At 39.5% G+C, this 24,924-nt stretch overlaps 1 protein-coding gene across 1 annotated transcript in view; it reads left to right on the top strand.

Moving 5' to 3' along the window:
* PLBD1 (phospholipase B domain containing 1) overlaps nucleotides 1–24,924 on the top strand; it is a 43,292-nt gene that overhangs the window by 1,663 nt on the left and 16,705 nt on the right. Inside the window, exons 2-6 of the mRNA XM_020787970.3 lie at nucleotides 6,409–6,628; nucleotides 9,824–9,907; nucleotides 10,232–10,370; nucleotides 23,641–23,802; nucleotides 24,279–24,423. Coding sequence (XP_020643629.3) covers nucleotides 6,409–6,628; nucleotides 9,824–9,907; nucleotides 10,232–10,370; nucleotides 23,641–23,802; nucleotides 24,279–24,423 — 750 coding nt within the window. The remainder of the gene's footprint in view (nucleotides 1–6,408; nucleotides 6,629–9,823; nucleotides 9,908–10,231; nucleotides 10,371–23,640; nucleotides 23,803–24,278; nucleotides 24,424–24,924) is intronic.

The raw sequence follows: 24,924 nt of genomic DNA, 5'->3' as shown, positions 1-24,924 counted from the left end.
GCACAACCATTCTCAACCTTTTTTGGCCACAACCATAAACACAATATGAAAGAAATACAGGCCGAATTAGGACAGTGTAAGTTGCAAAATAAACCTTATAAAGTGGTGCATGAAGAATTGTTTCCAATCTGTGGACCCCTTCAAATGTGCCAGTTTCCTCCAGAGGGCCATATGTCACCTGTTGAGAATGAATACCTAGGGCACTTACCTTAGGCGTCAGTCTTATGTATACTTGTGAATATGCCTCATTGATCTTGGTAGGATTTTCTTCCACTAGATACCAAGATGATTTTATTACTATTTTTTGTGTTTGAACTTCATATACACTTGGGATGATTTTAAGAAATGTAGTAGAACCTTTTTGTTAAGACAGTTCCCAGTCTACAACTTGAAAGTATTATATACTGTCTTAACCATTGTTTGAGTGAAAAAGCAGAATGTCTTTATGTGACCTTAAGAGCTTCCGATTTATGCTGACCCTATGAATTAATTCTCTCTGGAAGATCATATAATTAACAAGTCTGCTCAGGCCTTGCAAGTTAGATGCCCTGGCTTCTTTTATTTAGTCAAACCATTTAGTCTAAGACTTTCCTATTTTCCTGTTGTCTTCTACTTTTCATAGCATTGTTGTCTTTTCCAGTGAGTTTTCTTCTTGTGGTACTGTATATCCAAAGCCTCGGTTTAGTCATTGGAGGTTACTTGGCCCCAAAGGATTAATACAATTAAAGGACAATTTTAGCACTTTGAAATGCACATGGAAGTGAATAAACTGCCAATGCAATTCCTGCAGAATAGGCGCAATGAAATATAGATGCTTAGGCTGTTTGAGCATCCAAGCTGCTGAATTTCGCATTGGATGAAGCTTCCAAAACATCTTCAAAGACAGCCACACAAAGTGCATTACAGTAGTGGCTTTACAACAGGTTGGCTCTGTTTAAATGGGCTAATTAAAAGTTAGAATTTGCAAGCAAAGCAGAACAATTCTGCAAGTCTGCTATTCTTCCTTTTGGTTACATATGCATAAGGCTACAATCTATGACTTAAAGATGAACGCAGTTCCTGGTCAGAATTGAAGGTATAGAATTTTAAAACTAGAGCTTGTAAAAATCGATTCTTTACTGGCCAGGTGATTTTGGAAGTTGTAGCTGAAGAGCTGTTACTTGTCTTTGCTTCTGTAGAAAGCAAAGGAGAGTAAACAGGAAGGCCTCACTTGTAGCCCTAATAAAAACAGAAATATAAGCAAAATGGGCAAGAGTGTAATCATTTAAAAAATCATTATTCATTTCTCAAGACAACTAAGATCTTGAGAAAAAGTGAATTAATGTCATATTTTAATTTGGGGCTGGTATTTTTGTGGCAGAAAATGAAACAGGTAGTTTTGTGCAAGTACTGTGGTTTTGGTTACTTACTGATTTAGATATTGTTTTCATTTTAATAATAGCGGATGTGAAACCATTTAGTTCCTTTATTATCATAGCTTTTGGCTAACTATACATATGCTCCAGTGCATCTTTAGTCCTTAAATGTCATTTCCCAATTGTGTACCATTCATGAATTCATTCAGTTCTTGTTTTGGCCTCCCCAAAGGATCCTATTGAATTAGAAGGCTCCAGGTCGTACCCCATCAATATAAATATATATATTTTGATGGGGTACGACCTGGAGCCTTCTAATTCATACTATTAAGCGTAAATAGACTATTAAGATCCTTTGGCCTCTATGCATCTCTTTACCCAATTTGAATAATTTCCCCCCCAAGCTATTTGCTGACTGCTTTAGTTAATCTCCCTAAATAATCTGATGTCATCAGCAAACATGGTCATCTCACTGTTTATTAAACTCCAGAGTGATTTGTAAACAGTTTTAGAAATAGGTCTTTGAGAAACCCAATTATTTACATCCCTGCAAGAACTGATTTTTCCTACTTTATGTTCCCTAGCTATTACTAAGCAGGAGCCTTTGGTAACAGACTTTTCAAAAACCTTTTGCAAGTACAGGTAAACAACATCTACTGTTCACATAGTTATCAACTGCGGATGGACAGTTATTACAGATTGATATTCAAGCCTTCTCTAAAATCTGTTGGAATGAATTTATGAGGAACAGCAATAAGACAATTCTTTATTACTTTCTTTTCCCGGGAGCACCATTTGAAGTACAGTAGGAGAAGCTTGTCTCTCTATATAAGCACCCTTGTGAAAAGTTCGCCCCCCCCCAGCCCATACACTTCATATTATCTATTCATATCTTCTTCTGTCTTCCTCGCCATGTATTATTTCTCAGACCTTGGTTGGTCATAGCCAGGAGACATGAACATGTCATATTTTTCTCATCAAAAGTACATTGAGAAGGCACAGTGTTGGTTTGTACACCTCATTGCTGGCAATTGAGGAACAAGAGTAAGCCAAGAGTGCTGACCTTAGAAAGTCTGGCATCTGAAATTAAAAGCCATAATTACACTTGTGTATGCTTGATTTTGAAACCATCATGTACAAAAATAGGAATGGGGTGAGCGAATTGGCACTAGTGCTAAAGCAACTGCTTTATGAGAAGGCTGATCTTCAAGGCATAAATGTATCATACCCCCTCCCCCAGCATCATATTCTATCCATTTAAAGAAACTTTTAAACATTCTTAAAATACAGTGCTAGTTTATGAACACACAACTCCAAATTCTTTTAGATGACTAAAGAAAATTTTCATTTTTGTTCTGCTAGCAATGAAAGACTGAGCAACCCAAGCTTTCCAAGAGAGGAATAAGTTCTTATATAAGCTTTTGAAATACTTTGGTGATTAGACTAAATTTGTTGTAACAAAAACATTCTAGGGATCTATATATACTATTAATAGAGAATCACATTAGAGCTGTTCCTAGATTTATAGCACCATCTGGTTTGGTTATATACCCGACCTTGGGTAACCAAGGTATAATTGGACTGCAGTTCCCAGAAGCCTTCACCACCAGCTGTGCTGGCCAATGTTTCTGGGACTTACAGTGCACAAACACCTGAGTTACCCAAGGTTACCCACTTTTACAGGGGATCAGTTTCACTTGATGCTGTCTTAGGATGTAGGTGAAAGTTCATGGAGCAGTTAGTCCTTGTTCATAACTATTTACACCAAGTCAGAGATGGGTTGAATGGATGAATCTAGGAGGTGGTTAATGCTTCTTGGCCCATGGTCTCTTGCCCCTTTGAAGGAGCTGTTGGTGCAGCCATTCCTTAAACCCATTTAAAGCCAATAAATTTATGACTTAAAGTCATTCATAGCTTTCAGAAGAATTGGAAGCTGGAGTTTGTGCAGTGTCTGGTCTGTTTAAATAATGTTTTGAAAGCAAAGATTACGCTATTGTTTCTTTGCTTAAGAACATCCTTCTTACTCTTTATTTGATAATAATTGTATGAACAGATTATCTCTTTCTTGATATCCTACTATGTAATTTTCATATGTAAACAGAAAGCTGCTTCCTCCTTCTCCAGTGGTATTGCAGCCTTCTGTCTTTGAGACGTATCACCTTGAATAAAATTCACTTATCTATGTAGTCATTTAGAAGTAAGCACACAGTGGCTTGTTCCCATATAAGTATGCATAGAATTGCATTTTTATTTGTATTCCTGAAATCTCCATGCAGCTATGTATCTTTTCATTAGAATGGACCTCTAGCAACAATGTAAAAAATCCTGCGTTGTGGGAATCACTCTTACTTACAATGATAATGTTTCTCTCAGCCACATAGTGATTTGTCAGCAGCCTTTAATTCAACAAAAAGTTACATGTAATTAAAAAATTAAGGTGAAAGACAGCTTTCCTGCAATATAGTTTCTGTTTACTGAATGTGTAAATGGAGAATAATGGGTGGTGTATCCTCCTATACCTCATGAAGAACTCAGGAGAGACCTCATATAACCTGGAACTACCGTCTATTTGATAAGACTTTTGAACAAAAGTCAAAATTGGGACAACAGCTCATGAGTGGATATTTTTACAGTACTGCCCATATAACTGTGGTACAGTACTTTTTTATTTTTGCCATGATTGTACTTGTTTTTTATACCAAAATTTTAAAAGGATGTCCATAACCTTGGTAATCATAGATTGAAAAGCTGTAGAAGAGGTAACCATGTTAGTCTGTGCAAGCATATCAGGTAAAACCCAAAGAAAAATTTTAAAAAAATTCCTTTGTTTTTTGTCTGACAGATTGAAAAGCCACTGACAAAGATAGTAGAACTTTGTCATTAAAGGGTCATGCATTGTTCATTTAATTCAGGGGGAAACTTGATGGGGTTTTACACTGGCTGGTGAAAAAGGAGGACATATTAATAGGTATTTTGTTATTTTAAAAACACACTCGTCAAGCTGACATAACATCCATGCAATTCCTTGAGTAAGTGGTGGTTTTACATGCTGCAACAACCAATTATATCTGCAGTTAGAGAGGAATGTGAGTTCTTTTTCAGCGTTTTTGGAACCCAGATATCAAGTCTTCGACTGTTGCAAGTTAGCAGTGGGCATGTTTTATTTTTGTGACCAATCAGGGTATGATTTGCAGGTCCCTTAATTCTGCTGTGATTGACTGTATTTCCACTTCAGTGTTTGTATTTGCATTTCTGAAGCCACAGTAGTTCATTAAGAAAAAGTGAAAAGCAATCAGTTGTAAAAGAAAAGAGTAACATCAACATTGTCAGGCCGAAAAAGGAAAGAAAAATAAAAAATAAAGACAACAACATTATGGCACCGTAAAAGACTAACTGCAATATTTTAATGTGAGCTTTTGTGGACAAGTCCACTTCCTCAGACCTGAGTGGGACTACATGGCAAATATTTATACATCAGAGTGTTAGTTCTCTATGTGTGGTTCAAGATGTGCAATGTAGGCATCCTTCAGTCTCAAGAGACTATGGTAAGGTGCTCTGAATAGAGGTCTTGGAACAGTGTCTAGTGTGGCTGAGAAAGCAAATTTGAGAGTGACAATCCCTTCCACACTGAAGAAAAATACAGTCTGTCCCCTGTCCAGTGATCTGATGTTGAGCCGTCAAAAACTACAGTGCCCTTCATTTCCTCATGAAAGGACCTGATGATGTTAAGGAGTCGAGGTGGACTTCCAGTCTTGGGAAGTATTTTAAATATGCCGTCCCTGCTAACCAAATCAAGTGCCTTTGTAAGATCTATGAAGGCCACAAAGAATGGCTGTCGTTGTTCCCTACATTTCTCCTGCAACTGTCTGAGAAATACCATGTCAGTGGTGGATCTATTAACTCAAAATCCACATTGGGATTCTGGATAGACTCTGTCTGCAAGCAGCTGGAGCCTCTTCTGTACACGGGCAAGCAACTTCGCTACAACGCTGAGAAGAGAGATGCCACGGTAGTTATTGCAGTCGCCCCTGTAACCTTTGTTCTTGTAAAATGGGACAATGTTTGCATCCTTCATGTCCTGTGGTATTCCACTTTTCCTCCAGCAAAAACAGAAGATTTCATGCAGCTCAGTGGTGATGATCTCTTTACAACACTTCGGCACATCAGCAGGGATGGTATCCTTCCCAGGTGCCTTGCCGAAGGCAAGGGAATCCAAGGCCACTTTTATTTCTGCTAAAGCTGGTTCACTGTCCAATTCTTCCAAGACAGGCAGGCACTCAATGTTCTTTAATGCCTCTTCGGTTACTACATTCCCTCTGGAATGTAGCTCAGAGTAGTGCTGCATCCAGTGTTCCATTTGCTGTGCTCAGTCCTGGATGATCATGCCTGTAGCAGACTTCAAAGGAGCAGATTTCTTCTGAATTGGACTTAAAGCCTGCTTGCTACCATCATACATTCCCTCGATGTTATCTGTGTCTGCTACTGTCTGTATCTAAGAGAAGAGCTGAAGCCAATAATCGTTGGAACATCTCTTGGCGGCCTTTTGGACTTTGCTATGAGCAACTCAAAGAACCTGCAAGTTGTACTCACTAGGACAGGCTTTGTATACTGCTAGAGCGCTCCTCTTTTCCTTGATGGCTGCATCAACTCCTCCGAATGGGCTTCAAACCAGTCTGCCGTCTTTTTGGTCTTCTTGCCAAATGTGGACAAAGAGGCATTATAAACAACATTCTTGAAATGCTCCCATCATTCAGGTGCATTTGCAACAGCCGGGTCTGGAAGAGTTTTCTCAAGCGCTTGGACAAATTCCTCCAATTTTCTCTGATCACGAGTCTTGCTGATGTCAATACATGGTCTTCCTTCCTTTTTCGTGTGATACAATCTCCTTATTCACAGTTTGACTCTACTACACACCAGGGAGTGATCATTATATCAATCAGCAAGAGTACTTCTCTTGCTTGTCATGTATTTGTGTAATTTATTTATTTAATGAATTCAAAATATTTTCAGTACAGTATTCTAACCCTCACATTTTCTCATTGTTATCATGCAGATATTCATTATGCAACTGTGTACTGGCTGACAGCAGAAAAGTCCTTCCAGATTAAAGACGTGTTGGACAAAAATGGTGATGCTTATGGCTACTACAATGACACTGTACAGTCTACAGGATGGGGAATTCTGGAGATCAAGGCAGGCTATGGTAGCCAGACCCTAAGCAATGAGAACCTCATGTATGCTGCCGGTTTCCTGGAGGGATATCTCACTGCTTCGTAAGTGCTTTTATAAATTTAATTGAGTGAATGATGATCCACTATTAAAAATCAGTATCCATATAATTATTTTCTTTTTAGATCTTGCTACTATACAAGAGGATTATAATACTATTCATTGTTGCCTGGAAATGTCTCTGAAATGTTTTAAAGACCTTTTTCATTACCTCTTAAATAAAGGTTGTGAAAAGCGGCCAACATTACAGAATATTTGCCAATATGCAACTAAAGTTAGTTCATTGTTCAAATTAGAAGCAAATTATTTATTTATTCCATTTAATTTATATCTCTCCTTACTTCTAGTTCAGGGAGCTAAGGCAGCTTGTATAATGGTCTGTTTCAGGAAGAGAATATTACATAAATTAAAATATTTAAAGTTTTGTGAAGTCTAGGATAATGTTAAAACACTATTAAACTTAAAACATTAAAAAAAAAAACAAGAAATGAACCATACATACATCAGAAACACTTTGAAAGGAAGGAAGAAAAGAACAGGATCCCTCATCCCTCTGTAGCTAAATCATTGGCTTAAAGATTGACTGAATAGGATAGTCTTTGCTGATGGTAGGACAGGATGGAGTGGACCAGCCTAGCCTTTTGAGAAAGAGAATTCCATTATTTGGAAGCAGTGCTTAAAATGGACTTTTCTCAAATCTTCATCAGATGTGCCTCTGAAGGTGTCAGGACTGAGAGAAGGACCTGCCTTGAAGAGCTTAAACTGAAGGGAAACACATATGGGATATGCAATTAGTTAACAGATATACAAGCCCAGTTATATTCTCTCCCTAACTGCACATGGTCAACAGCCTGGATGCAACATTTTGGACCAGCCAAAGTTTCCAAATGCTCTTTAAAGGCAGTCATATGGAGAACTTGTTACAGTAGACGTTGTCTAGAGGGGCGAGGTAATAAATAAATAAATAAATAAATAAATAAATAAATAAATAAATAAATAAATAAATAAATAAATAAATAAATAAATAAATAAATAAATAAATAAATAAATAAATAAATAAATAAATAAAATGTAAGCTCAGGGTTGTATCTAGGGAGACATTCATGCTCCAAACCTGAGTTTTCAGGGTAAGCATATGAACATCCTGCACAGGTTGAATCCTTCTTTCCTGACTTGCTTTTCAACAGATAAGTAGCACCTCTGTCTTGTCTGGACTAAGATTCAGTTTGTTCACTCTCATCTAGTACATTACTGACCTCGGATACTGGTTTGGAACCAAATAAGTCTCCTTGGAGTTAGATGGAAAGGAGATGTAGTTAGTGTTATTAAAATTCTGGTAGCATTAAACCATAAAACTCTGGACAACTTCTCATAGCAGGTTCACGTATAGATTTAATAGCATACTTCTAAATCCTAAGGGATCCCATAGACCAAGACATCAAACAGGCATTCTGAGATTGTCTCTTCAAGAAGGGGGAATTAAGGCAATCTTTTATCTTTGTCTTTCATTTGAATTTTACAAATGGACTTTCAGTTTTTGAAATGTGGCTATATGTGATTTTAAAAAATCTTAAAATGTAATCTAAAGTATTACTAATGTAACTTTGGTGGAACTTATATTCCATGATGGAATAAAGTTTCTGGCAATAAATCTAAGATTCCTTAATTGAAAAGAAGACACTTTAAATTGATTATATATATATATTTCTGCCATTTTTGTAAATACTGCATAGTTTAAGTTTAAAGAAAGTTGACAGGATGGTGTGTGTAGATATCTCTGGTAAGTACTTGTTACTAATATTGTGTTTATTTTAATTAAAAAGTTTAATTATTTTAATTAAACAACTCTTGTACTCAAGAGTTGAAAGATAACAGCTAAGGATGTATTGACATTAACTGACCATTAGTTATTATACTAGAGCACAAATGCTAATCTCATTTGATCATATTTAAGTAGCATGAGTCTCAGGAGATTGGGCAAAATCCTGTTGGTGTAACTTTGTGCTATGTTACTTTGATCAGGCACTGAAAATATTTAATGTGCACTAATTAAAATTTCCTATCCCCCTGTTTTCTGAGGCTTCCTAGGGCTCCCTTTTGTCCTAGGGAAGCCTCTGGAACCTTGAAAGATGGGTGGGAACAGCCTTTAAAAGTAAAAGGTTGCTGCTGGATTGCCACAGCAAAGAACAGAACCACAAATGGCAGTCAGATGATAGGAAGCCCATTTTTTGAAAATTATGTCAACAGGATTTTCCCTTTTGATGTCTTATAATTTTTATCCAATTTGCCCAATTGCTTTTAAGTTCATAATATATGAAAAGGAAATCTTTTCCTCAAACAGCACTAGGCACTGTCAAATACGTTAGCTTCAATTTTTGTAATGTTCACATTTTTGAAGAAGAGTTTTTTCCATCCTGTTTTCCACAACAGTTTAGGCTATTTTGCTTTAAAAATCTTCATGAACATTTCTATGGATTTTTTTGGTATAGATCTCTTCCAATATGCACAAATTTGCATATAATTTTCCCTAATTTATACATTTTTACAAATAGTTTATTCTAATATGTGTTTTCCGTGTGTATTCCCACATCTATACATATTTTTGACTAGACTACACATTGTGGACAGGCATGAAAACTGAAGGGTTTTGCTTCAGGATTGTTTCAGAAGTGTTAAATTAGTTTGGTTTTTAGTTAAACTGCATATCTTTAAGAAGTACAGACACATCAGCCAGAATTTCAAAAGTGTTAAATTACATTGATTTTAATTAAACTGCATATCTTTAAAAAGTAGAGACATCGACCAGAATTGTGTTGACATTTGTATAAATTTTGTGCACCATGCTGTGGTTAATTGCAGCTATTTTACAAGATGTCAGCAGTCACCTCAGTCACATGCCTGGTCATGTGCCCAACTGTACACCAAGAGGCACCTTGCCAATTAGCCACAAGTAGCCAAGGCAATTTATGAAAATGTCAATAGAATTCTGGGATGGTGCTGGTGTCTAGATATTTTCTACCATTCCTCACTGTATAGTTTATTTTCTTCATTAAAGGACAGTTTACAGTTACTGAACAAAGCAATTTAACTATTCTTTGTTCTTTTCCTTGCACCAGAATTGCACAACTATCTGTATAATAAATCAATGACTCTAGATGACTATGCTCTCTGCCTATATTTATGATACTGAGGAGGAACAGAAAGTGAGCAAAAAAGTAACATTTGCCTCTTTTCTTCAGACATATGTGTGACCATCTTGCAAACCTTTATCCGCAGATGATTAAAAATATCCTCATTGAAAGCGAAGTAAAAAATTTTATGAGGTATGTACTCTGTAATGAAAAATGTTTCCTTTTAATTAGTCCTGGATGAATAAGCACAATGGTAGCGTACCATTCAGATATATCCAAATATATTTGCATCTTTTTACTAAACCAGCTAATATATGAAAAGTTTATGGCATTATGCCATAGCCCCCTAGCCTCTGTGGCCACTGGCTTGCTAGCTTAAAGAGTTAGGAAGCTGTAGTCTTAAAACACAACTTTTTAACCTTTGAAAGTCATACAGAGTATTTACTGGTGGAAGCCCAAGTTCTGCAATGATGTGTATGAAAAACATCCTCTAAAGTGAAATGTGTTTCTATGCAGGAAACAAGATCAGTGGACAAGACAACAAATCAGAAACAACAAGGATGACCCCTTCTGGAGACATGCTGGATACATTATTGCCCAGCTGGATGGGTTGTACATGGGAACTCTGGAGTGGGCTAAACGAGAACAGAAAACAGTAAGATTCCTTACATTGTCTTTAAATCATTTAGAGTAGAAGAGTAAGAATTCCAACCAGGAAAGACCATATGTGAATGACTGCTGTGTCACCACAGAGAAGATCCATTTACCACTCACACTACCTTTGTGCTACCTGGTGTGGTTGCTTGCCAGGCGGGTCAGTGTACTAGTGATTGGGAAAGCTTCCTGTGAGTCTTTAGAAAACTTAAAACCTACAAAAATACCCAGCAGACTTCCAAGAACATTTAAAATAAGCCACACTTATGCCTCCAATTTTACTTCCAATCTTCTCAGAGAAGAAAGATGCTGAGACAATGGAGGAAGTAAAATACTTGAGAATTATTCAGAATCAGATATGTGATGCTGCTAAACACATTTATGGGACTTGTGCATTTCTGCTAGTACATTCAGTGGATAGGCATAACAGTTTCATCAACACTCAGTCTCCAGTGTTTGGATAATGGAAATGTACAAATGCCTCTTCTCTTTAAGTGTTGCTGTTGTATGTGTTTGTACTGTAAAGTTGTATAATTGTTACATTTAACTGGAGACAGATGATTCACCTCTCCAAGAAATGTTGCAATCCTTTGTCCTGCCTCCCAGTGGCTTTTTTTTTAGCATTCTACCATTTTAGTGAATGCTTTCCCCATAATTGTATGCATGATAGTACATGTAGAGTACCTCAGACTCTTGAAGAGATCAAGAAAAATCTAAGTAATTGTATTCCTGTGAAAAAAGGGTTAAATCCTAATTAGGGATACATTTAGGCACTTTGAAATCATTATGAAAAGCTACAATGCAGTCTGTATCTTTCTACTCTGAGATAAGTCTCTTTGAGTTCAGTTGGACTTACTTGTAGGTGAATGGATATAGGAATAGGAAGTAAATGCTAGCACCAATTCCATGTGCATCCAATCCATCTTCTGGAATGTGTTTTGAAATGGAGGGGGAGGGAAGAGAAACTTAAGAATAGTGGTGCTACTTGTGTATTGCCCCATAGTGCTTAAAGCATTATCTGGACAGTTTATAAGTTTACAATGTTTACAATGCAGTTTACAATGCAGGCTACACATTGCCCCCACCCTTCAGTGAGCTGGGTACTCAGTTTACCAACCTTGGATGGATGGAAGGCTGAGTCAATCTTGAACTGGCTACCTGGGATTGAACCCTGGGTTATCAGTACAGTTTTTGGCTGCAGTACAGCAGTTTGACCATTGCACCATGAGGCTCAAGAGGTACATTTTTAAACATACTGTATCTTTGCTGTTCAAACAGTCAGATTTCCCCCATCATCTCAGTCATAGCCATCTCTTTTCTCTCCTTCATTTTTTCATCTGACGTTAACTCTGCTTGCTTTGCATCAAAATCAGAAGTGGGTTTGCTGGTGACCAGTAGCAGCAACTGGCCAAACACAGACAACAATATTTTTTTCAGAACTTTTAGCTCTGTCAGTACTAATGTACTCTTATTTTCTGCACTTTGCTTGTCAATATAGTATTTTAAAGGACTGCATGAAATGGGTAATTCATTTAGTCTCTCTAGCATTCTAGGAAGACAGAGTAAAAAAACTAATTCCATATGACATAAAGCAGAATCACGCCCAGGAGTAATATCCAGTATGTTACTTTTCCTGCCATATTCTGGGTTACTTTATATGTGGAGTGTAAATTGTATACATGTTCTGAGCTCCATCTGGAACATGTGACAGAGTCCCATAAGCTGTTTTCAATTCATTCTTTGTTTGATGTCTCACAATGTAAGCTCTGGGCAATATCACCTTTACTTGTGTTTAGGGGACCATATGCCCATAGAAACAAATGTCTATCCAATCTGTGTATTTGCCAGGTCAATTTGTGTTGCAACAATTCATGCTTGACAGATCCTATAGCTACACACAGAATGCTGTTTAGTCAAGCGACTGTTCAGATACCTACCTTTGTCTTATAAATATATTTTAATCCTCTGACAATTTTGTAAGAATTTGAAACCTTTCTTGTACATTGTCAAGAATGTACTGCTGTGTGATGACGTATGTATTTTAGGGTTTTAGCAGAATTGGATATTGAAGGAATTATTTTTTATCTTCTTTCTATTTTTGTAAGGTAATTGATTTGAATAATTAGCACCTTTAAAGTATTATATATACATGAAAAGTTGAATGTACTTGGGTTTAAAGGTATTCCTAGCTAGAAGGGGTTAGGATCTGTGGTAAGAAGTGGTTACCTGTTCAAGTCTTGGTGAAGACTTAGTTTTGGGGCATCTGAACCCAGATTTAACTGCTCAAAACAGCAGCAGCAGCAGCAGCAGCAGCAGCAGCAACAGCAACAGCAACAACAACAACAACAACAACAACAACAACAACAACAACAATACTAATACTAATACTAATACTAATACTAATACTAATACTAATACTAATACTAATAAAAAGGTTCCCCTTGACAATTTTTGTCCAGTCGTGTCCGACTCTAGGGGGCGCCACTCATCCCGCTCTTCAAGCCATAGAGCCAGCGTTTTGTCCGAAGACAAACTATCCGTGGTCACATGGCCAGTGTGATTTAGACACGGAATGCTGTTTACCTTCCCACTGAGGTGGTCCCTATTTATCTACTCGCATTTGCATGCTTTCGAACCGCTAGGTTGGCGGGAGCTGGGACAAGCGACGGGTGCTCATTCCGTTGCGTGGATTCGATCTTACGACTGCCGGATCTTCTGACCCTGCAGCACAGGCTTCTGCGGTTTAGCCCACAGCGCCACCACGTCCACTACTACTACTACTACTACTACTACTACTACTACTACTACTACTACTACTACTACTACTACTACTACTACTACTACTACTAATAATAATAATAATAATAATAATAATACTAATACTACTACTACTACTACTACTACTACTACTACTACTAATACTACTACTAATACTAATAATACTAATAATACTAATACTAATACTAATACTAATACTAATACTAATACTAATACTAATAATACTAATACTAATAATAATAATAATAATAATAATAATAATAATAATAATAATAATAATAATAATAATAATAATAATAATAATAATTCCAGTGTGGGAAATCTCTCAAAAACCAACCTAAAAAAATTTCCCAATATCGGAAGGGGGATTGAGCTTTATTCACAGATGCCTCTGGAGCAAGATAGAGATTTTGAGGCTTATAGAAAGATGATGTATTCCTGATTTGGGATTAATTCAGAGTACCTCAGAAGGAAATTTAGATCAATTTCAAAGAAACCTGAGGAGTCTTTTCCCCAACTTGGGGCATGTTTGACGTAGCATCTCAATAAATGGCTGGAACAGGAACATGTCTTTATTTTAGACCATATGAAAAATGTGTTTGGGGTAGAACAATTTTATTCAATTTTGCCAGGGGAATTGCTTTATCTGGTCAAGGACAAAGATCCTAAAAATGTGCTACAGGGCTCTGAATATGCTGATTCTATTTGTAAGATCAGAGATCCTCGATTTTCTGAGGTAAAAATTGACAGAAAAGGATGGGACAACAGCAGGAGATCATCCCAATCCAGTGAAAATTACTTCAGACAGAATCAAGCTAAGGGATGCCATTTTAAAGTGAAACCCTCATTCCCGGAGCACAGTCCCCTGAAATCAAATAGTTCTGAGGGGAAAACTACTAAATCCCCTTTCCCAGAGCATAGGATGAATAAGAAATGTTTTTCCTGTGGAAAGAGGGACATTTTTTTTGCCTAGTGTGAAATGCGAAAGAATAAAAATTACATTCAGCCTAAAAAGGTTTTTGCTTGCAGCATAATTTTGCTTTTTTAAAAATTTTATTTATATCCCGCCTATCTAGCCACTTAATGGCACTCTAGGCGGCTTACAGCTTGCGTTATAATAAGTTGCAGCAATCGGGAGTTGAAGTACCAGCAGCCAGCACTATTGCTAAGGAAACGGACTTGGCAGAGAACCCAGGAATTCCTGAAGCCAGAGTGTTACAATGTTTTTATCCAGTGCAATCAAGATTTACTGGATAACTCTGGGGGAACTATTTTTATTGACAACATAAAATATTTAGGTTTAAAATATATATGTTCCCAGATTACTATTTGTTACTCAGACCTCATTCCTAAAGAAAAAATGTTAGAGGTTATCACCCTCAAAGGCATTAGCTTAGACCCTGTGGTTCTGCCAGTGGTTAGGGTAGCAGTGAAATACCATAGGTGGTCTGGTATATGAAAAGTAGCAGTGTCAGACCAAATCCCAACTATTTGTTTGAATGGTTTAGATCTAGCCCAGCATGTGCAGAGTGTTTTAATAGTAGCCCGGTCTCAGGGCAGGCAGATTGAAAAATCTGAGGGAAGTGCTGAAACTCTTGTTGAAAGACCCACTTTAGGTGAACATCTTGAAATGAGAGAGACAGCTGATTTAGTGCTAATGAAAAATCCTAATAGTTCTTCCCTCGATAAGGAGCAGAAGGAAGATATTACCTTAAATGATTGCTTTGGAATAGTTAATGAGAATCCTTGAACACCCAGAGAGATATTGTGTGGAAATTGTTTTTATTATATAAAGAGGTTTTAATAGTTCCTCATGGGGGGAGGACCCCACTGTGACAAACCCAGACCTACTGGGATATGTCACACAGTTACACTAAGCTGCCACCAACCATTCCCTTTAAGAAGTCACACAGACCAGGGATGGATTTTTAAACAATAAAAAGAATAAGGTTTATTTTAAATACAGACAGGGTAAATAAAACAATCAGGTGAATAAATAAAGTAACGTGGCTTATTCTCACTCATACACACACACAGTTTGGTTCACACAGAACCTTAACTTAAAGCACAGACCCTGAACCTATCAGTTCTGGCTAACCAACAGACACCTGAACCTATCAGGTTGGTACTCTGACACACAGTAGTACCCTGTCTGACACACAGACTCCCACAACAGCTTCTTCTTCCCAGCTGCTGCTTCGTCACATCCCAGTGTCTCACAGTGTCTCCCTCTCACCACACAGGTTTCACATTTATATACAGTACAGCCCCTCCTCCTGATGTCCCGCCTTCCACTCCCCATAGGATGGAACTTTCCCTCCAAACCCATGACAGACAGGTAACATCAGTGCTGTATGTAACACCTCCCCTCTTTATAAGTTGTTTTGTAGGGGGAAAGCTAAGGTGCTTTTCACCAAAAAACAACCTGAATAAAATACAGAAAACAGTTATACATACCATATTATACTTACTTATACTTACATTCTAAGTTAAACATTTCAATTAGGCATTTAAACATTTACCATATACATTACATCAATTTACCTTTATTCATACAAACCAAATTCAAAAAACCCAGGTACATTTAACTTTTTGTCATCATATATACACATAGTCCATGTTTCTTTCGCCGTCTTCATTCTTCAGGTCTTCTTGATAAGGCGTCAGCAACACAGTTCACTGACCCTCTGACCACCTTCACTTCAAAGTCATAGTCCTGTAAGTTTAAAGCCCACCTCATAAGTTTGCTATTGTGGGTTCTCATTGTCTTTAACCATTGCAATGGTGAATGGTCAGTACACAGAATAAAATGTCTTCCCCAGATGTAAGGCTTGGCCTTCTGGATCGCGTAGACTATGGCCAAACACTCCTTCTCCACGGTTGCCAAATGTCTCTCACCTTTTTGAAGTTTCCTACTCAGGTAGGATACTGGATGCTGGTCACCATTCTCATCCTCCTGGCACAGAACTGCTCCTACCCCGCTGTTAGACGCATCGGTGTAGATGATGAACTCCCGGTCGAAGTCTGGAGCACGCAGGACAGGATAGTTGATTAACGCCTCCTTCAACCTCTGGAACGCCGCCTCACAGTCGCTGGTCCACGGGATGCGGTCATCAGCCGTCTTCCTCGTCAGATCGGTCAGCGGAGCCGCAATCTCGCTAAACCTCGGGATGAACTTTCTGTAGTAGCCCACCAACCCAAGAAATGATTTGACCTTTTTCTTGGTGTTGGGTCTAGGCCAATCACGAACAGCTTCTATTTTGGCCTCCAGGGGTTTTATCATTCCTCCCCCTACCATGTGACCCAAGTATTTTATTTCTGGGCTACCCAGCTGACACTTGCTGGCCTTTACTGTTAGCCCTGCTGCACTTAACCTCTGCAGCACTACCTCCAGGTGTATCAGGTGATCTTCCCAGGTATTACTGAAGATCCCTATGTCGTCAATGTAGGCCACTGTAAAGTCACTGAGCCCTGCCAAGGTCTGGTCCATCAGCCTTTGGAATGTGGCTGGTGCATTTCTGAGACCAAAGCTCAGGACTCGAAACTCATAGAGACCAAAAGGGCTGCAAAAGGCAGTCTTTTCTTGATCCCTGGGATCAATTCTTAATTGCCAATATCCCTTTACCAGGTCCAATGATGAGATGAACCGACAACCCCCTATGGTTTCAATCAGGTTATCTAGCCTGGGCATTGGGTAGGCATCAGGAGTGGTTACACGGTTTAATTTCCTGTAATCGACACAAAACCTAATGCTCCCATCATGCTTGTCCACAAGGACTATCGGAGAGGACCAAGGACTAGAAGAGGGGACGATTATGTTCTCCCTCAGCATCTCGTCCAGCTCCTTCCGCACCTTGTCCCTATAGGGTCCCGTTACTCGGTATGGGGATACTGCCTGCGGGGGTGCATCCCCTGTGTGGATCCGATGCATCACTCCCTTCACTATCCCCGGCTTGTTGGAAAACACCTGTTGATATTTACTAAGCAGCATTTTTAGTTCTTGCTGCTGGTCTTGGGTGAGTGCAGGACTGATCTTTACCTCCTCTGGGTTGTATTTTACTTCCCCTCTACCCTCCCAGAAGGGTAATTCCGCTTCCTCACTCTCAGCTGCTTTTATCGCGAATAAAACCCTCTGTTCCCCTCTGTAGTAGGGTTTTAGGGCATTCACATGAACCACCCTCCTTGCTTGGTTCTCCTCCTGCTCTATAAGGTAGTTCAGGTCTGACATCTTGGAAATGACCCTATATGGTCCTGCCCATTTGAGCTGCAGTTTATTCTCTCTGCAGGGCCTAAGCCAAAGCACTTCCTCCCCTGGGTCAAAGTGCCTCTCTCTAGCTTTGTGGTCATACCATGTTTTCTGTCTGACCTTCTGAGCTTGCAGGTTTTCGGCTGCCAGCTCTAGATTTCGCTTTAGGTCATTCATCAAGGTGTCTATGTATGTCACAACGTCTTGTGGGTCATCCTGGGTGATCTGCTCCCAATTTTGTTTGATCAAATCAAGGGGCCCTTTCACCCCTAAGTGTGCAGCAAACATGTCAGAGTGACCCCTTTGTAAGATCATGGGGCGATACTTTTCAGGTACCACCAGCTGACTTCTGATCCCATCTCCCCCTTTTGAGATATTCCTCAGGGTTTCCCTATATAAAATCCCCTTTTTCTCCAGAAATCTCACTGGGGTTTCAGGTGTTAGCTGGGCGTCAGTCACCTGTTCAAAACACTTTTGGAGAGTGGCGTCTGCCTTTTGCTCCTGTCCAAATCTGCTGTCTGTGGTTAAGGTTTCCACCACAGCTTCTGAACTCCCCTCTGCTTCCGTCTCTGGCTCATCATTACCCCCCTGAACTGTCCCTGTGGTGGCTTGTGAGCGTGTAATCACTAGCACCCGTTTCACATGTTCAGCCAGGTCATTTCCCACGAGCACGGCTGCTGGCAGAGTCGATGAAATCGCTAGCCTCCAAACTCCCCTCCAGCCTTGAAAGCTGACAGGTACCTCTGCTACTGGCAGAGAGATTACCTGCCCCTCAATCCCTGCCACCTTCATACTCTCATTTGGGATTATAAACTCCCGAGGAATAATATCTGGATGGCACAGGGTTACCTGGGAACAAGTGTCCCGCAGCCCCCTATACTGACGGTCAAGTATTCCTACGTCCACCCCTGCTGTCTCAAACAACTGAGAATCTGTTCTCACGAGCAAGCAGCGCTTTACCTCTATACGAGGACCATTTTCCTCAGCCTGATCAGCAAAGGTAGCTGTTCCAGACTGAGTAGCCATGGCAACAGGCTCCCTCAGTGACACTGAGTCTTGCTCTTTCTGGACACAGAACACAGCTTTTGGCTTGGTCCCACTAGAATTCTGAGGCACCATTCCTTTTAGCTGCTTTAATTTCTCACACTCTGAGATTAGATGACCCTTTCCCTGACAGAAATAACATTTTCTGGTGTATTTTGATTCTCTCTCATCTTGTTTTGGTTTTCCCTCCAAAATCTGAGGTCTTAGTTTCATGTCTGAGGGCTTCCCTTCACCATGGGCCCCTCCCCCTTGCTGGCTTTTCCCTGGTCCCTGAGAGTACTTGCTGTAGGTTTCTTTGGGTTTACCCACAGATTTCCCCTCACCCAAGGGCTTTCTTATTTGGGAAATAAAATCTGCGACCTCCGCGGCTTCTGCCACAGATTTCGGTTTCCTTTCCCTCACCTGGAATTTCAATTCCCCATGCAGGACTGAATAGAACTGTTCCAGTGCTATCAAGTCTTTAAGCTGTTCATAGGTCTCTGTTCCCTCCTGCGATAGCCATTTCTCAAGCAGCCTCACCAATTGGGCCCCCACTTGGGTAAAAGTTTGTTCTGGTTTCTTGGTAAGGGACCTGAATCTTTGTCTCAGCTGCTCCGCATTTATCCCATGTCTGGCAAACACCAGTTTTTTAAACTCTGCAAAATCTTTCATCAGTTCCTCAGGCATCTCGGCATAAACCTCAGCCAGGCTACCACTGATTAAAGATCGCATGATGGTCATCTTCTCAGTTTCCCTCACTGAGAAGTCCACAAACGCTCTTTCCACTAAGGAAAAGAACACCTCAGGACAATCTCCCTTGTGGTACACAGGGAATTTCTTCAGGTCAGCCTTAGACAATTGGCCTCCCTCAGAATCCCTATTGTTATTATTGTTCTGATTCATCAGTTCCAGTTTTCTTAATTCAAACGCCATCCTTTCTTTTTCCAGAGCAATTTTCTCTCTCTCCATTCTTTCTTCTCTCTCCATTCTCTCTCTCTCTCTCTCTAATTCAAATGCCATTTTCTCTCTCTCTAGTCTTTCCTCCATTTCCCTCACCCTCAGTTCATGCTGTTGGGCTAGGAGTATTTTTCTGAGTTCTGGGTTCTGCTCTCCTGTGCTGTCACCCTGCACTGAGCCAAATTCATCCTCAGAACCTTGGTCAATCTGGGGGTCTTTCACTTCACTCATGTCTGCTATCTGGCTTCGAGTCAAGGGCATAATCCCCCCTCAGAACAGGCTGCTTTAAAAGTCAAGCCTCAAAATAAAACGACCACTTTTTTCCTTCTTGCCTCAGAACCAGCTTTCCCTAGAGATTGCTGCTGTTCTTCAGCACTACTGTAACTTGCAACAGTATCGAGTCAGAGCCTACCCCCCTCTGCTGGGCCTCTCAGCTGGCAAGCTAGATCACTGTTACTACGCAGTTTTGCCTCAGCTTTTTCCCGCCAAAACTAGGCTGCCTCAGAGCACCTTAATCTAAGTCTCCCCAGTTGGCACGTTCTTCTACTAGCGCACCTCCCCGTGAGGTACACCTAGAAGATTACCTACGCGCCTCAGACTGTCCCTGACTAGACCCCCCTTGCTCTGGGCACACCTGCCAAGGCTTTGCTGGACCACTGGACAACTGGACCAGTCGTATCCCACACGCTGGACGCCAACCAATGTGACAAACCCAGACCTACTGGGATATGTCACACAGTTACACTAAGCTGCCACCAACCATTCCCTTTAAGAAGTCACACAGACCAGGGATGGATTTTTAAACAATAAAAAGAATAAGGTTTATTTTAAATACAGACAGGGTAAATAAAACAATCAGGTGAATAAATAAAGTAACGTGGCTTATTCTCACTCATACACACACACAGTTTGGTTCACACAGAACCTTAACTTAAAGCACAGACCCTGAACCTATCAGTTCTGGCTAACCAACAGACACCTGAACCTATCAGGTTGGTACTCTGACACACAGTAGTACCCTGTCTGACACACAGACTCCCACAACAGCTTCTTCTTCCCAGCTGCTGCTTCGTCACATCCCAGTGTCTCACAGTGTCTCCCTCTCACCACACAGGTTTCACATTTATATACAGTACAGCCCCTCCTCCTGATGTCCCGCCTTCCACTCCCCATAGGATGGAACTTTCCCTCCAAACCCATGACAGACAGGTAACATCAGTGCTGTATGTAACACCCACAAACAGCTAATTGTCCCTGTTAAATACAGAGAAAAGATTATAGAAAAGGCACCCAGAGATATGTTTGGGGTATGCATGGGCATCTCTCACTCCAAGCAAAGAGTGGCACAGAACTTTTGTTGGCCAGGGATGGGGAAGCAAGTTGGGCAGTATTGTCAAAGCTGTGATACTTGCCAGAGACGAGGCACTGAAAATGACAAGACAAGGGCTAAGTTATGCCCATTGCCAGTGATCTCAACCCCTTTCCAACATGTGGCTCTGCAAAAGTCCTTAGAGATAGCAGAGCAGAGCTTGGAGGGTGCTCAAGAAAAGAAGAAAAGCTGGCATGATAAAGAGGCCTGGGAAAGAACATTCTGTCCTGAGGATGAGGTACTGATGCTGAGGTCCATAAAGGGGAGTGAATTGCAGTTGGCATGGTCAGGACCTGTGGATTTGTTGCATTGGTACTGGAGGGCTGAGGAGAGTAATATTGGGAAGGCGCACTGAAGCACTGACAATCCTGCAAGGCAAGCCCCTACCTGAGAAACCAGAGATTAATGAGAGAGAACCAGATGATGAAAATCTCAATGAGTCTGAAATCAACCAGGTGACTCAGGAAAGTGGTCCCCCTCATATGAATTGCTTTGTAATAAAAGTACCTGTGGTTGAGTTATGGATGAGGGTAAAGACAAGAGCAATAATTTTCAAAGACAAATGCAGCCATAGCTGTTCTGGGGGAGTGTAAGAAACTGCCTTCACTTCCCACAGTTGAGAAAATGAAGCCACTAATAAAAAAGAAAACAGGCTTCACCCGAAAGAGGCGAGCTGAGGACAGCCAATGGATGTCAGAGTGCCAGGTAGCCTTCAATAGTCTGATGAGAGCACAGACTTCAGGACCTGTCCTTGTTGCACCGGACTTCGTGAGTTCATCATCTGCATGGATGCGTTGAACATGGGACTGGGACCCATGCTGTGCCAAGCAGACGACAGCAGGAGTCTACACCCAGTGACTTTTATCAGCAGGAGACTCTAACCTGGTGAGAAACATTTGTCTGCCATTAAGAGGGCATGCCTAGCTATCGTATGGATGTTGCAAAAGCTGAAGGCCTACATTTAGGGGAGGAAATTTGTCCTCTGGGCCGACCATTCCCCTTTAGTGTGTCTACAAACTATGAAATCCAATAACGGCAAACATGCTAGATGGATACTGATTCTGCAAGACTTTGACTCTGAAAAACGCAGCATAAAAGGGACCCAGAATGTGGTTGCTGACACCCTGTCTCGAAGGCCAAATGACTAATGGGTGGATAAAAGTTTGTAATATTGTATTAAATGTTCTGTTTGTGTAATAGCTATGGAATATAATTAAAGTGCAGAGTTGGCTTGGATGTTGATGAGAGGTATATAGTGATGGTAAAAATAATGGTGATTATCTTTATTAATGTAAAAGTAATGCAATGTAATTTGTATTAATATAAGTAATGCAAGAGGTTAATAGGTCTTTATTGATGAAAGAGTAATGTAATGTATCCTTAGTGATGTAAATAATGTAAGAGGTTAGTGTTTAGATTCTTCCCTAAACCTTTGTTTGTTTATGAGGGCAAACAATTATGTTTCCCCTCCTAAAACAAACTTTTTAAGGAGGGAGGAATGTGGCATCTGCCCAGGTCATGAATATTCATATGCTATCTGCATAGACCAATGGGAATGCTGGAGGGGTGGAGTCATGAGATATAAGAGACTCAGCAGGAGAAGGGAAAGTTAGATAGAGAGATACAGAGGGAGTTTGAGATTAGTTGAGAAAGTTTTGGGAGTTTGGGCAGGAGAGTGGTGGATGAGAATGGATAAAGGAGAATGTTTGTTTAAGAGTTAACAACATTGTTCTGTCAACATCTGTAAAAAAACAATTTCTATTTGATTCTTTTAAAATGACTTATGGCTTGGCCCTTGATCATTAATAATAGATAATGTTGATGTACTAAACTGGTGGAAGCTAAATGACACGTAGCGGGAGCTCTTAGTTTGGTGAAACAAGCAGGGGCCACATGGAATTGTGACAATCGTTTAAATGATTTTTGGAGTATTTTACTTTGCATTTTTAAATTATAAAAATATATTTTGAATAAAGATTATGCTATGCTGACAGCATTCAGGTCATTAAACAAGCTGCAAAATGTTCATAATATGATAGTGATGAATTTTATTCATTTTAATTTGTAGAAAATTTAATTTAATCTAATTCAATCACTGTATTTCTGTATATCAAAATATATAATTGCCCAACAGCATTATCCTATGAATGTTTGCTCACTGGTTATGTGTAAGTACTGTCCCCCAAATTACAGTGCAGAATCTGCTAAAATAGCAACAATTATGTTCAAGTTTTTTATTCTTTATTCTCAGGTGACCATAATAACTTACTGCAGTCTTGATAAGCAAATAGAAATGTTTTTATTTCCTGTGATATCATTTTAAGTACTGAGAAAGTCATTATGAAAGTTTAGTCCAAAAATAATACTGTAAGAAAAATGGATGAAACAGACTGATTGACTGCTGAGAAGAAAATTCAAAATTTAGTCAACTACTATTATTTGCATACTGATAATAAATGTTTAAATGTGACAACACTTGTGATGAAGTAACAAGAAAGCAGATCATCATGTTGGTCATCTCATGGCAGCCATAATGTTAAAAGGGGTTCCCCTAGATCCCTTTCAAAAACTGCTATTACACAGGCTGCACTTGAGTTCCCCAGAAAAGTGATTAATTCTGGTGATGTATATTTTTTACAGGTTGATACATTGATACAAATCCTTTAAGAGTTGTCAAATTCATTTACCCAGAACTAGTTGAGTTTTAAAATATTTTTATTTTGACTTCAGAGCAAGAACATTGTCACTTGTCACTCCTATTTTTAATGAATTCGTTTAAAAACCTTTAACTGAAAAGCTGATGAGCCGTGGGTAACTCTTGCCTATTTGCGTAATGCTTTTACTGATAAACTTTAATGTAAAGTTGTATTCTCTTTGTGTCTCAATTTCTACTTCCAGCCTCTCACTCCCTTTCAAGTTGGTTTCCTGAATGCAGTTGGAGATTTGCTTGACCTCATTCCTGTCTTATTATCAGATTCAGCAAATGCAGACTGTAATGTTATGCCAGTAGGCTCTGGGCGATATCAGTGGGATATGGGTCACTGCTCAGCTCTGATAAAGGTAAGCAAAGAGTGTTCTTGTTTCACGATTAGGACTAAAGGATCAAAGTATTCTATTCCTCATTTGACTTGTAGATCTTCACATGTAATTGTGTTTTGAGATTTGCTAAACCCTACTATTAATGTTGTTGTTTCAACTCCTATATCACCCCATAGTGCGAGAGCACTCTCTGAACAGTTTGAAGGGTAATTATGCAAAGAACATTTTGTTCCTCAATGAACTGGATACTCTTTTTACCAATATTGGAAGGATGGAAGATTGAGTCAGCTTTGAGCCAGCCAGCCTCCTGAACCCATCAGGATCAAACTCAGGTTGTGAGCAGAGGCTTGACTGAAGTACTGCAGTTTAACTACTGTGCCACTGGGCTCAGTTACTATTACTATTAATACATAATATAACCTTGCTATTAATCTCATTCAGTTGGTTATAAAATACTTTATTAATATAACAAATAGCAATATCTTTCTCTTTCCTAGGTCCTTCCTGGATATGAGAATATCTACTTTGCTCATTCTAGCTGGTTCACATATGCTGCTACTTTGAGAATATATAAGCACTGGGATTTTAGAATCGATGATCCACAAACAAGCACAGGACGTGTCTCCTTCAGTAGTTACCCAGGTAGCCTAAGTAAATGAAAGAAATGCCACTTATGTTTACTATTGTTTTGTCTTTCAGCTGACCAGAAGCACTTCTCTCTTATCTGGATTAAGCTTCATTTCTTGTCTGGATTAAGCTTCAGTTTATTTGTCCTTATCCAGTCCATTACTGACACCAGTAACTATAGTGGACCCATTTGACTGAAAGGAACAGACTCACTAAATCCCATTTGATTCAATTGACTTGTTTGGTGCAATTTATTGTGCTAGGCAATAGGATTGTGGCCATTAAGATACAGGGCACTGTGACAAACCCAGACCTACTGGGATATGTCACACAGTTACACTAAGCTGCCACCAACCATTCCCTTTAAGAAGTCACACAGACCAGGGATGGATTTTTAAACAATAAAAAGAATAAGGTTTATTTTAAATACACACAGGGAAAAATAAACAATCAGGTGAATAACATAAAGTAACGTGGCTTATTCTCACTCATACAAGCATACAGTTTGGTTCACAC

Source organism: Pogona vitticeps, chromosome 5 (assembly GCF_051106095.1).
Source record: "Pogona vitticeps strain Pit_001003342236 chromosome 5, PviZW2.1, whole genome shotgun sequence".
Taxonomy (NCBI): domain Eukaryota; kingdom Metazoa; phylum Chordata; class Lepidosauria; order Squamata; family Agamidae; genus Pogona; species Pogona vitticeps.
Note: the sequence above shows the minus strand (reverse complement) of the source record. Positions and strands in the feature narration are given on the sequence as shown.